Source organism: Mesoplodon mirus, assembly GCF_964341445.2.
Source record: "Mesoplodon mirus genome assembly, chromosome: 13".
In the NCBI taxonomy this organism is placed as follows: domain Eukaryota; kingdom Metazoa; phylum Chordata; class Mammalia; order Artiodactyla; family Ziphiidae; genus Mesoplodon; species Mesoplodon mirus.
The window spans coordinates 26,881,441-26,895,051 of record NC_138989.1 but is presented as its reverse complement, the minus strand read 5'-3'; the positions used below and the strand labels follow the sequence as shown (position 1 = coordinate 26,895,051).

Below are 13,611 nucleotides of genomic sequence, written 5' to 3'. Positions count from 1 at the left end.
AACTATTGCATATAAAGATTCAAATCCTTCAGTCACTTTAATGCTGACTCTGGACCATCCTACTGCAAACTCAGAGGCAAAACCTAGGGTTGGCATGAGAATGTTCTGAGGGCTTATTAAACTTAGTGAGTGCTCTCACGTGTTTCCATGACTTAAGCCTCCCCATGATTATTGATTAAGTCCATTACAGTTAGAAACATTTTTTGAAACGTACTCTAAAATATTAATAGCCATGAAAATGCCTAAGGACAAAAACAAGTTATCACTCTATGTAGGGTCGGGGCATCTGGCAACATGGACTGGCCACCACCGGGTAGGGGTGCAGAGCTGCAGCTGTGGGAAGGTGCCCTAGCCATGGGGGCGACACAGACGCAATCAAGGAATGAAAAGAGAAGTGTCACAGCTCAGAGGCAACGTGCTCCGACAGAGCTACCTTTTCACACGCTACAACCTGTTAAGTCCCTAACTCCTCAAAACGCTAATGCTAATTTACTGCAAAATCTTGTTTTCTTATATTCTGACAGCCTGTAGATTCTAAGGGCGGTGAACTGAGAGGAAAGGGCAGAGAACCAGACTCTTAACTCAAATTAAGATCTACCTGGCAGTGTGAAGAGTCCACCAGGAGATGAATGAAACTTTCACTCTGTAGAGATGAGACCCCGGGGTCTCCCCACAGCTCACCAGCCGCTCCGCACCGCAGCCTGCCCGGCAGGTCTCCCTGACCCCACCTCCAACAGTGACCCAACCTCCGACTGGAGTCTGAGGCTGTGGTTGTCAATCACGGAGGCTGACACCAGCACCTTCCAGAGTTCTGGTGGGTCTCACAGCACATGTTCACAAAAGGGAAACAGACCGGGTTTGAGAGACAGATGTCAGCAGCTCATGACAGGACTCTGGAGAGTCTGCTTTGAAGATCTGGCCTTGGCCCTCCAGCTGGAAGTGGCAGGCCTTCGAGGCATGGCAGGAGGGAGGCCTGAACCTGGGACTGCCACCACCCCCACACCCCCCGAGGACACATCAGGTCAGGGAGACGATGAAGGCATGGTTTCCTCCCTTCTGAACTGGGCCCCCTCCCGTTTGACCACAAAGAGCTGCCAAGCTCTGGGTCTCACCAGTCTGACAAAAGTGATCACTTCCTGGGGTGGGGAGAGCAGAGGTTGACGGACGGGGGTCTCCTCTTGGCTTGGGGTCCCCAGGCTCCTATACAAGGGGCATGGCCAGGCCTGGCCCCACCCCCAAGACGGAGCAGGAACAGGAACGCAGTTGGCTTCAGCTCACCGCTGCCAGAAACAGCTGGCAACCCCTCTGTCTCTGCAGTGCCATCTTTCAGCTTGTGGGGGGCAGAAACTTCCCCCAGGCACCAGACCCTAAGATCAAACCAAAGAACAGGGGAGGGGGCCCTGGAAACCTCCTGGAAGTGGAGGCCGTGGAGATTTGCCCCACTTCCCTTGCTCTGACCAATGAAATGGATTTGTGGGATCCCAGCCTCGCAGACTGACAGAAACCACGGCCTCCCCTGGGGCCTCGCACCCAGCACATGGCTGATGACAGGGCCTGGGGGGTGGGGGGTGGGGGGGATTTGGTCTGAGGTTCAGCATTGCCTGTGGGCCTTCCCTGCCCCCCAGGCTGAGGACTGTGCACTCAGGGGAGCAGGGCGACAGGAAGCCACCCTCCACCAGGAGCCTGTGTGGTTACGAGAGCAGAGCTAAGTGGATAGGCGAGGGGAAGCTGGGACCAGGGATGTGAGAGCAGAGAGAGGCAAGGTGGCCATGCTCCCAGGCCTGGTCCCCTCCTTCCTGCTGCCAACACCCCCTCCCAGCCCCTCAGCCACAAGATGGTGGGGTGTGCTGAGGGGTGAGGGGGTTTCTGAGGAGGGGGGACAAGAGGGGGAGGTGACATCACGGGCCCCCTTCCTCATCTCACCGCCGTCCATGTTCTTCCCATCAACCTGTGCCCACAGAACAGGTGCAGACCTGTTCAAAAGGCTGACTGCGCTGGCCAGTGGCACGTGCCTGGCAGAAGCCACCCTCTGGGCAGCCGCCCGGCTGAGGGCCCCTACCTCCAGCAGCGGGACTCAGCGCGGAAGCCCTGGACATTGTTGTCCCCTCCAATCAGGTACACGAAGTTGTTGAGCACGGCGATGCCCTGGTTGGACATGCGGGGCGCCAGGGAGGCAGTGAAGTGCTTCCACTCCCCCAGCAGCGGGTTCAGGTACTTGGCCTGGTCGCTGAGGACAGTGGACGGCGTGGAGTGGATGCCCCCGAAGCCCACGACGCACTGGAAGTCTGAGCGCAGCTCGGTTTGTGGGCCCTGCAGGCTGGGCTGCAGGCTCTCGTTCCGGTGGTACATGAGGGCTTCAGCCACCGTGTCCCTTAGGGGGCTGGGGTCCAGCTTGTCGTGCAGCCGCTGCAGGACCTCGGCTTCCATGAGGGGGAAGCGCACGGTCTCCAGGAGCTTGGGTGGCTCATGCAGCGGCAGCCAGTCAGCCTGCACCTGCTCTGGAGGGTAGTGGTAGAGCAGGGCGCCCTCATATACCTCCGTCTCGCAGGACACCTCCAGGCGGTTGCTGCTCAGGAGGGCATAGACCTTCTCCAGGGGCAGCTGGCGGTACTTGTCAGTCCGCGAGAAGGCCACAAAGTTCTTGAGGATGTAGGCGTCCAGCTGCTCGGTCAGGCGGCTCAGGTCAAAGAGCTCGGCCAGCCGGTAGACGTCAAGGATGTTGTCCTCATCCACCCAGGGCGTGAGGAAGTCACAGCAAAAGTGGATGATCTCGGGGATCTGTGAACAGAACACACACATTCAAGCCCAGGCAAAGCGTCTGGGTGTGGGACCTAGCGCAGAGGCGTGGGTGGCGCTCACAGGCTCCGCCGGGGAGGCCCCACTCCCCGCCACACTGGACACGCCCGGGGCTCACAGCATTTCAGGGCTTAAGTCTGGGCTTGGAGGTGGTCTCTGAGCCTCAGCCTCCTCATCTGTAAAACAGGGATGACGTGGCGAGGAACCACCTGACACAGGGCGGACCCCGACACACGCCAGCTGCCTTTTGAATCAAAAGCACGGGATCTCCAGAGAAGTGGAAGCAGCAGGACAGCCACCATGCCGCGGGGCGAGGACACCCTGCGATTAGGTAACCAAAGAACCCAGGAGGCAAGGCAAGGGCCTGGGAAGGCTGCTCAGGGGCTGCTAAGTTCTGCAGGAAAACTGGATTTTAAAATTTCTCAAAATGGGAATCCCTTTCTTATCCAGCACCATCAACAAATTCATTACATGTAGACTAATTCTGCTGGAATTTGAAGCTTATTAATAAATGTTTAAAGTCTTTTTATTTTTTCTGGTTCTAGGCATTTGGTGCTTGCCAGGTGACAAGCTGAAGGCTGAATGGAAACCTGCGAAGTGCCAGGCGTGTGTCCCCCCACCAGGAACATCCCCATAGTGCTGCTTCCTTAGGTCCTGAGGGTCTTCACTCGACCATCCATTTCCTCCCAAGCAGGTGCTTCTGCTTGGCCTCTTCTGCCTAAAATATTACCTCTGACCTCTCAGAGACCAGGAGCTGAGCACCAGGCTCTGGGTGGAAGGTGAGGGCTGATAGCCCTGAGTGGGCCTGAGGAGCAGCTCCTGAGAACCAGGGACTGTCTTGCCCTCCCTGGCAAGGTCAAGGTCCCTCATCCTTGTCTCAGCGCAGGGACCTCTGGCAGGGAATCTCACCAAGGAATCGCCCGGCCTGCCCCGTGTAGGAGGCCCACGAGAGGCCCAGAGAAGGGAACTCATTTGCTCGGGGTGACCCAGTGGATACGGTCTCACCAACACTCAGATCCACGTCCCTGGGGATACCACAAAGGGCACAGCACATGGGGGACAGGCCACCAACAGCCACTGGCTACATGAACAAACATGACCTGGTGGGCCTGTGGGCTCCAAACTGTTATGCCAAGTAAAACTTGCTTTAAACACAACATTGCGGGGCTTCCCTGGTGGCACTATGGTTAAGAATCCGCCTGCCGGGGCTTCCCTGGTGGCGCAGTGGTTGAGAGTCCGCCTGCCGATGCAGGGGACACGGGTTTGTGCCCCGGTCCGGGAAGATCCCACATGCCGCGGAGCGGCTGGGCCCGTGAGCCATGGCCGCTGAGCCTGCGCGTCCAGAGCCTGTGCTCCGCAACGGGAGAGGCCACAACGGTAAGAGGCCCGCATACCGCAAAAAAAAAACAACAACAACATTGCATAGAAGCCCAGTATGTTAAAAATAAAACAAAACCAAGCTGGGCTGCCCCAAGCACCAGCCACGGCTCTGCCCTGAGGTCTGAGGGGAGGCAGCAGGTCTCTGAGCCAGCGGGTGGCAGAGGGAGAGGGGTGGGTTTGGGGAGGTGGTTTGGTGTTGGTGTGCGCGACAGATGCAGCAGAAGGCAAAGTCCAGCTGGGAGGAAGAAACGGAGAGAAGGAGGCCGGGACAGAGGCGAGGGCAGGGAAACAGAGAACACGGTCACATTTACAAGGATGACTCGTCCAGACATGGACCCAGAGGACGAAGGTGGACACAGAGGAGAGCCTGGTGCTGGAAGAGTGGCCGTGGGATACACGGTGCAGGGAGCAAGGCAGTGTGCAGTGTGCTGGGGGGGGGGGGCGACGCCGACAGCAAGCACCGGGGGAGAGGTTCTGGGGGCGGCTGGCTACTGGAGGTTAAGTGTGGTCCCCAGAGCAGCAATGAGGGGACAGGACATGGGGACAGAGGAGCTCTCTGAGTAAAAGAGGGAACTTCTGCGTGAAGGCCGCCCTGGCTCAGCTCCACCTGCCCACCCACCACTGAGGGTAAAGGCACAGGGCTACTAGGGCCCCGCCATGCGGGAAGCCTCCAGACACCCCCAAATAGGCTGCTTTTCCTACTGCCCCAGATGTGCTCTGACCTCATAAAACGTCAGGATAAGGAACTCGGCATAAGACTTCGTTCCAGTTTCAGGACACGAGGGAAAAGCTGTCTTCTGAGCCAAACGAGGAGCCTGCCAACACTCTCGAGAGCAAAGGGCTCACCACCCACCCTCACACCACTGCCTGGCGGGCACCCGGGACCCATCTGGGCCTGGCTCTGCCTGCCTCAGACCAGGAGCCTCACCTGAAGCTGGCAGGCGGCGACCAGCGTCTCCTGGACGTTGCTCAGGCTGAGTTCCAGCTCGGACGTGTAAATGAAATGCAGGATTTGGCACATGGCGTTGTAGGACACGCCGTGGATCAGGACTTCTTCCTGCTCCATCTCCTTCAGCCCCCCAGCAAACATGCCTCTGCAAAGGGAAGAAAGGAGATGGCAGGGTTACACCCATTAGGATGCCAGGCCGCAGAGGAGGGACACCCAGAAGCGCCCACAGCTCCTGACCAAGCTTGGCAGCTGTTCTGGAAACCTCCCATCTAATGTGCCCCAGGAGCCGCACGTGAGTCTCTGCGGGCAGGACCACGTCCAGCGCGCTTTCTGTTGCATCCACCCGTGCAATTCCTGGGCCACAGCCGCAGCCCAGGGCACGCGGTGAAAGGATAAATGAATGGGAAACAAATAGTAAAAGTCCTCTGCTCAGCAGCTCCGTACCCAGCAGCCACTAAACGCCAGGAACCGTGCACAGAGCCAATGCGACAACAGTGAAGTGAAGCGGCAGGATCCCTACGTGCATGGAGTTAATGCCAAAGGACAGACACGAAGACACAGGGCACTTCCGGTGGTGGAATCACTGTCAAGGACCACAACAGGGCATCTGACGGAGGAGTGCCCAGCGCGGGAGAAGAGTGGGTGGAGAGCGATGGCAGAAGGGCCCATGATGAGGAAGTGGAGGTGGCAGGCGCCCAGGGCCAGGAAGAGCTTGCAGGCAGGCAGGCAGGCAGGCAGGGCGAGGAGGAAGAGGCAGGAGGTGAGCCTGGGCCAGGTCCTGCTACCCCCGGGGCAGGCTAGGGTCTGGACCAAAATCAAGGCAACTGAGGTGCTATCAGCGAGTCGTACACAGGCCTGAGCAGAGGAACTTCAGATCTTGGGCTCCTTGGCCAGAGTGGAGAGGCTGGAGCAGAGGCAGGGAGGCTCCTGCAGGGCTGGGGAGGCCACACGACTGGGGAGCTGGAGTAGAGACCACTCTGGGGCCGAGAGGAGAGAACAAGCAATGGAGGGAACCCAGGAGAGCACAGGAGGAACCCAGGCTGGGCAGGAAGGGACTTGGCGGGACCAGAGTGAGAGAGGGCAGTGGGAGTCCCATTGTGGCTCCAACACTGTGGGTGCCCCAGGGCATCCCAGCAGGGGTGTCAGTTAGGTGTCTGGAGGGAGGAGGCTGGCAGTCAGGGGAGGAATCTGGGCTGAAATATGACAGCAACACGGAGATGACAGAGTGGCTATTGTTATATTTTATATCACACACACTCACACACACACGCACACACGCACACATACTCTCTCTCCCTCTCCCTCCTTCTCTCTCTCTCTCTCTCTCTCTCTCTCTCTCTCAAGACCTAAATTACATGAAAGGGTGCTCTGGTCACCAGCCCCCCTCCAAGGGTGGCACTATCCCCAGAGGCAGTGCCCGCGCCTTAATCCCCACCTGGTTTCGACTTCACAGGACATCTTGGAAACAGCCCCGATCATCCGTACACACAGCGCTGCCCCCTCTGTAAAGGCGATCACAACTGATTTAACCGTTCCTGCCGGGGTCCACCTGGGTTACTTCTAATCTCTTGTTATTTCTCCCAGTGGATGGCTTTGCGCCCACGAGCTGTTGCTCATGTGAACGCCAGGATTAATTTCAGGAGAGCAACTGCTGGGTCAAAGAGTTTCATACACACGCACTTGGATGGGACTGCCCACAGCCTGTCAGGTAGTGCCACCAGTGTGCGGGGAGCCTGCCCCCCACACCCTCAGAACCAGAGGAAGACGCCGCTCCAACTGCCAGGACGTGAGGGAGAAATCTTGTAAACAATGGGACAGAGGCTCTCTTGACAGGTTTAACAGCTGTTTCTATATTCTTTTCCAAACAGTCCAGATGCTTTGCCCATTTTCTGTTAGATTCTGTCTTGTCAATTTAGAGAAACTGGAACCTCTGTGCATCGGTGGTGGGCATGTAAATTAGTGCAGCTGCTGTGGAACAGTATGGGGTTCCTCAAAAAATGAAAAACAGAATTACAGAGTGTGATCCAGGGAATTCTCTGGTAGCGCAGTAGTTAAGAATCCGCCTGCCAATGCAGGGGACACGGGTTTGAGCCCTGGTCCGGGAAGATCCCACATGCCACGGAGCAACTAAGCCCACGAGTCACAACTACTGAGCCTGCACTCTAAAGCCCGTGTGCCACAATTACTGAAGCCCGCGCATCTAGAGCCCGTGCTCTGCAGCAAGAGAAGCCACAGCAACGAGAAGCCCACGCACCGCCACAAAGAGAAGCCCCCACTCACTGCAACTAGAGAAAGCCTGCAAGCAGCAACAACGACCCAGCACAGCCAAAAACAAACAAATAAATAAATAAATTTATTTATTAAAAAAAAAGAACACTACTGATCTGTACACTTAAAAATAGTTAAGATGGTAAATTCTATAGGGTTTTTTTTTTTTTTTTAAAGGATGTTCACCAAGTCCCCAGCAGGCGGGCACAGATAGCACAGACCACAAAGAGAACCCAGGCCACCTCTACTGCCAGGATGTCATAATCAGATGTTACAAGGTGCCAATAAGCTGCCTCGGATATGAGGTGGGGAGAACATTTCCTGTGCCAGCTTGTACCAGCCCCCAACCCCTCTTCCAAACCTTTGAGGTCAGGTGTGTTTCAGAATTCAGAACGTTTCACCTGAAGAAACCCTTATCTGTGCCACATATGATGTCACGCTGCCCCCCATAGGGTCTGAATCAAATCCAAACACCTCAATATTTCCAAACCAAAATGTACAAAGACCCATGCTAAGTAGGACACATATAAAAGTACCCTCATATCAGTTCAGGGCGGGTTTCGTGGTTTAATGAATTTCTGCCAAAGACTTTTAAAAAGTAGGAGAATCCAACTTCTGCCTCCCCCCTCAAAGATCAACGACTGGACAGATTGGACAGCTATCCACAAACAAAAGAGCTCCAGGAGGGACTTCCCTGGTGGTCCAGTGGGTGAGACTCCACGCTCCCAATGCAGGGAGCCCGGGTTCGAGCCCTGGTTAGGGAACTAGATCCCATGTGCCGCAACTAAGATCCCGCATGCCACAACTAAGATCCGGCACAGCATGCATGCATGCAAGCATGAATGAATGAATGAATAAATAAATAAATAAATAAATAAATCGAAAAACCAGCTCCGGGAGACTTCCAGAGGACACTTGACAAGTTTTAGCAACACATTAGAACAAAAACAAAACAACTTTGTGTATCAGAGCTTTGCGGTTTGAGTATTATGAACTAGGATTTGCAAGGGAAAACAGTGTGGATGATAAGGAACGTTTATAAATGGTTACCACAAGGGTGAGGTGGGAGGGCAGGGATAAAGTGGTGCTTTCCACAATTTCCTACTCCAGCAGCGTTTCAGCTGTGGCAGTGGATGCTGGATGTGACCACATGCCTGCTGACCTGTCTGTAGATGGCCACACACCAGGTCGCCTCAGGCTGATTAGGGCCTCGCACTGGAAGAGAGGTTTCCTAACACGGAACCAACTGTCCTTCCACAAACAATGCCCAGCAGGCGGGGGTCTACTGCTCCACGTGCCCAGGTCTCACTGAGCATTTCACACACTCTGATTCATAAGGAACTACAGCTTTCCGTGTGTTGGCTGGACACCGCTCAGCACCTGGCAGACACCCCACAGGGCGTCCCCTACAGGGCCCAGCCATGGGCCCACTGCCCTCCAAAGCCCTTCCCTCCACCCCTGCCCACATCAGATATCTTCACCAGCCTCACTGGGAAAAACCCTTCATCATTTCAACCTGAGTCAATAACTGAAATGATTAATAAGGAAATAAACCCGCTAAAGCTTGGGAATCATCATTTCATATGCACATACCAGAGATGAGTCTGGGTTCTCCCTGGTCCCAGTGGGAGGGGGTGTCATCCTGCACAGTGACCGGGCCTGAGAGGGGAACACCTCCCAGGACAGGCCCACTGGAAGCGGCTGCCAAAGGGCCAGGAATAGCTCCTGGAGGATGTGGGGAGACACAGGAGGTTTCCACCAAGAAGGGAGAGGTGGCGCCAGTAACTGTCCTTTAGGAAGAGGACCGTGACTGTGACAGTGACAGGATGGCCTGCGTGGGGAGAGGAGCTCCACCTGAAGGGCTTTGACAGTGTGTCCAGGAGGCCCTAAGCCAGGAGGACTCCAGTGCTTGAACTTCTGGGCCCTGAGGCCTCCCACAACTCTGCCCTGCCCACTGCCCTGTCTTCTCAAGGCTTGTAAAAGCTGAATCCCCATGAACTGAAGGGACATGTTGTCCCTGGACATGTTTGCTCTAAGGCACCACTAACCACGGGGTCACCCGCTCCATAAACTCCTTCTGGAGAACAGGAAGCACTTAACCATAAAGAAATATTTTGCTCATTAGTTCCTGAAGTTAAAAGATGAGAACTAGGGCTTCCCTGCTGGTGCAGTGGTTGGGGGTCTGCCTGCCGATGCGGGGGGCACGGGTTCGTGCCCGGGTCCGGGAGGATCCCGCGTGCCGCGGAGCGGCTGGGCCTGTGAGCCATGGCCGTTGGGCCTGTGCGTCCGGAGCCTGTGCTCCACAACGGGAGAGGCCACAACAGTGAGAGGCCCATGTACCGCAAGGAAAAAAAAAAAAAAAAAAAGATGAGAACTACAAATGAGCCTTGAAGACAAAAGAACCAAACAGAATGGGAGACAGAATAGAGGGTCTCAGGTCTCAAGTGGGATGGTGGCACCAGCTCTGCCCAACGTGCTCAGGGCTGGGCTGGCGTCACATAGGAGGTCATGAGAAACTCAGGGGACACAGAACCCACAGGGAGGGTGAGAGGCCGAGGCCCAAGGGATGAGGAGGTGAGAGCAAGAGGTGGATGGCCAGGTGAGGGTGCAAACGGAGTGACTCCACATCACGTAGCTGTGTGGACGACATGCATATGGTACTGACCACCTGCCTCGGCCCCCACAGAGGTGCCTGGGCCCGTATGGGCTTCCTGACGGTTTTACAAGAACACTGGGTGGGGCTGAAAAGTCTAAGGCATAAAGCATCGTAATGTCTTTTAAAAAAGGCGTGTGTTACAAAGGCAGTGAAAGCAAATGCGGCAAAATGGTAACAACTGGTGTCCAGGTGTTTGTGATACTATTCTTTTCAACGTTTCCATAGGTTTGAAATTTTTTTAAATGAGATGATGGGAAGCCAGAGTAAAGTAGAAAGAAAATCTGTTTCACACCAAGATACTGTACTTATAGTAGAAAATTCATTCTAGAAAATACAATATTATAAGTAAAGCCAAGCATACCGCCTTTAAAAGAAAAAAAAAGGGAGCACATGCCCCAGAGATGGGGCAGCTGAGAGAAAAACAGACCCTGAGCCCCCTCTGCCTGCACAGCGAGAAGCAGGAGAAGCCCGGGGTGCCAAGGCGTCCACCTGGTGGAGCCAGCATCCCTGCTACCTTACTATGCAGACTCACCTGAAGTAATCGCAGGACGCAGCCAGTAGGATGCGATGGGCCTCGATGTGCCTCCCCTCCACCACCAGGACCACGTCAAAGAGGATGCCGCTATTCCGCAGAGCCAGCAGCCCCCGGAGCAGCGCCTGAGAGTGCTGTGCGCTCCGGTAGGTGTTGCTGACACAGTGCGGGTGGGAGGGCTGTGCCGGCAACTTGCAGAGCTGGGCGAACTCCTGCTCCTCCGCCATCCTGACCACCGCTCCCAACCTCAGCACCGCGGCTGTCAGCTGCCAAGACACAGGGGCGAGGAATGAGCCTGGGAGGCAGCCCCGGCTGTGCAGGGCTGCCCAGCTGCTCGGGTCCCTCCCTCCTGCTCACCTGTGCTTTCCCCGTGGTCTCAAACCTCTAATTCCCTCTCCCCTCCCACTGCTGTCCAAACCTGGGGCCTTCTTCCTCCTGACCTGTGTCCCTTCATTGCCAAGATTCTCCTTTCCATTTTATCTGCTTCAGCATCGCCATGAAACAAAAGGGTTGTAGAGACAGACCGACCCAGGCAGGAAACCCAGACCCACGGTGGACTCAGTGTGGTGAACCTGAGTGTCAAGCCCCTCAGCTGAGAAAAGGGGACTACAAGCACCCAGCCCCTCGGGGCATTCTCAAATTTCCTAAAGGACGAACACAAAGCACCAGCACAGACCAGGTTCTCAAGGGCTCTTCCTCTCTTCTATTGGGAAAGAACACTGGGTCCCCCCCACAACAGGAATGGATGCATAAAAAAGACAACAGGCCTAGGTGGTGGTACAGGGGAGGGTTCCAGGCCCTACCTTCTTTTACCAAGATTTTGAGTCAAGCACTGTAACTTCAAGTAAATTTGGTACATTCAAGATTGTCTGCATCGTCTTTTAAATTCAAGCTTAACTTCTAATAATTGAGTCAGTATGTTCAAAAAAATGCAAACTGATTTGAACAGGAGCCTCAGAAACCCCATGAGTAAAACCAGCTAATGCAAACACATTTTGGCCAAGCACTCCAAGCCAACCACAAGTGACTGTGGACAGCTGGCTGCTCCGGGTCAGGGGGCAGCCAGTCCTACACCGAGCTGTGGGGTCGAGCTGTGCACTCTCCAGGCCACAGCACTGCCAGCCAGCGGACCACTTGCCACATCTTCCTTCCCCACCTCACGTTCCTCCACTATCCCCTCCCCAAATGTGCTTCTTTTTCAATCCCCTACTAGACCCTTGAAAGAAAAATTGAAAAATAGACTCTACTATAAAACAGAAAGGTATACTGTATTATGAAACTTAAATTTCCCTCCCATTCATGCCCCCTAACCAGATCCTCTCCCAGAGGAAGCTATTCTACTTTCCCGTCACCCTTCCAGGTAGCACCTATGCATTTGCAGGCAGAGCTGTAGAACAAAATTTCCCCCTTTTTATTAGCTTTTACACGATATCCTCGTATCCCACCCACAGTCCGTTGTATGTATAACCATATTTTATTTAACCGATCCTTTTCAGAGAGACATTTGGGTTTCCTTCAATTGTTTGCTGTTGCCAACAGTTTTGGACTGAAATTCACTGAGATCTGCCATATATGTAGCAGTTAAATGAGGAACATTTACTAGATACAGAACTGCTGGATCATCTTAATTTGAATGTGCAGTTGACATTTCAATAGATATTGCCAAATTGCCTTCCGTAGAGGTTGTACCAATCTATTCTCCACCGGCAAAGTATGAGAACCGGATTGCAACCACTGTCTAGCACACCAATAGTGTTTTTTTTGTAATCTTTGCTGACTTAGATGAAAAACACCATTTCACAGTGTAACTTCGTTTTGCTAATTCATAAAATTTCAAAAAATAAAATATTAAGTGGAATGCCGCACATCTTTTGCGATTGCCTTCCCATGCCTGTTTTTCTGAAATAAAAAATGTTCTTGGGGGCTCACTCTCTGGCACCCTCACCTCCTATTCATTTTACCCAGGTTCCTCTATGATGAAGCCCTTCCCTAGATTAACTACCCTCGGCCCCATAATGTCCCCGATTCTAGTCATGGCAAGCAAGGCCCTGCGTTCAGTGCTGTTCAGTTCAGAGCTTTGGAGGGAGCAGGAAGGAGGTTTTATGTCCCAAGTAGATACAAACTGAAGGACGTAAAATGAATTTTCATGAATTCATGGATGACAGAGTCGGAAGCATCTCTGAACAATGTTCAACTCAACACAATTTACTGAGTAGGCACCCTCAGTCCTCTGCAGGACCCCAAACAGTGTCTGCCGTCCACGAAGCCCAGTCCCTGGCAGCACGAAGCAAGGTCTGCAGCAAAGGGAAAGGGGGTCCCACTTCCCAGAGGACGGCCCGCGTCGGGTGCGGATGGGATGCGTTCTGGACCATCGCGGCGCAGAGGCCGGAGCGCGGCAGGGACGCGCCCGGGCGGAAGGCGCTGGGCTCGGGGCCGGGGTGGGAGTGGGCAGACCAGCGGCCAGCGCTCCGGGCCGAGGCGTCGCACTGACAGCGCGGCCGCCGGAGCCGTCGGGGTCCGTCCAGGTCCGTCCGTGCAGCAAGTGGGAGCCGAACCTGGGCCGGCTGAGGGGCCGAGGCTGGCATGCCGGGGTCCAAGGTCGCGCCAGGGGGACTGCGCCCGACCGGCCGCCTGTTGCAGGGCCGCCGGCGCAGCGCCGGGGCCGCGGCCCCAAAGGACGCGCGCGGACCCGCGGGGGCGAAAGGCCTACCGAGGCCCGGACGCCGGCGTCCCCGCGGCCCCTCAGCTCCGACCCCGCAGCGCCCGGGGGTCCCGCCCGCCGCCCCCGCCACGTCAGGCCGCCGGCTCGCCTCAGGCCGCCGCCCCCACCCCGGCCCCGTCCGCGCCCGGCCCGCGCCCCCGCCCGTGTCCTCCCGCGCCTCCACACCGCGCGCCCGGCCCGAGCCCGGTCCCGGCCCCGCGCCGAGATCCCCGCCGGCCCGCGCTTGCCGCTCACCTGGCGCCGCCGCACGCTGAGGCCGCACTCGTGGAGGCGGGGCGGGGCGCGCGAGGCGGGGCCTCTGGCATCAC

General features: G+C 55.7%; 1 protein-coding gene across 4 annotated transcripts in view; it reads right to left on the bottom strand.

The window, feature by feature from the left end:
- KLHL22 (kelch like family member 22) overlaps nt 1–13,611 on the bottom strand; it is a 26,583-nt gene extending 12,972 nt beyond the window's left edge. For all 4 annotated transcript variants that reach the window (XM_082640401.1, XM_082640402.1, XM_082640403.1 and 1 more), the window contains exons 1-4: nt 13,538–13,611; nt 10,582–10,847; nt 5,105–5,270; nt 2,060–2,778 (exon numbers count right to left, since the gene is read on the bottom strand). In XM_082640401.1, the coding sequence (XP_082496527.1) occupies nt 2,060–2,778; nt 5,105–5,270; nt 10,582–10,808 (1,112 nt within the window). In that variant the 5' untranslated portion in view covers nt 10,809–10,847; nt 13,538–13,611. The remainder of the gene's footprint in view (nt 1–2,059; nt 2,779–5,104; nt 5,271–10,581; nt 10,848–13,537) is intronic.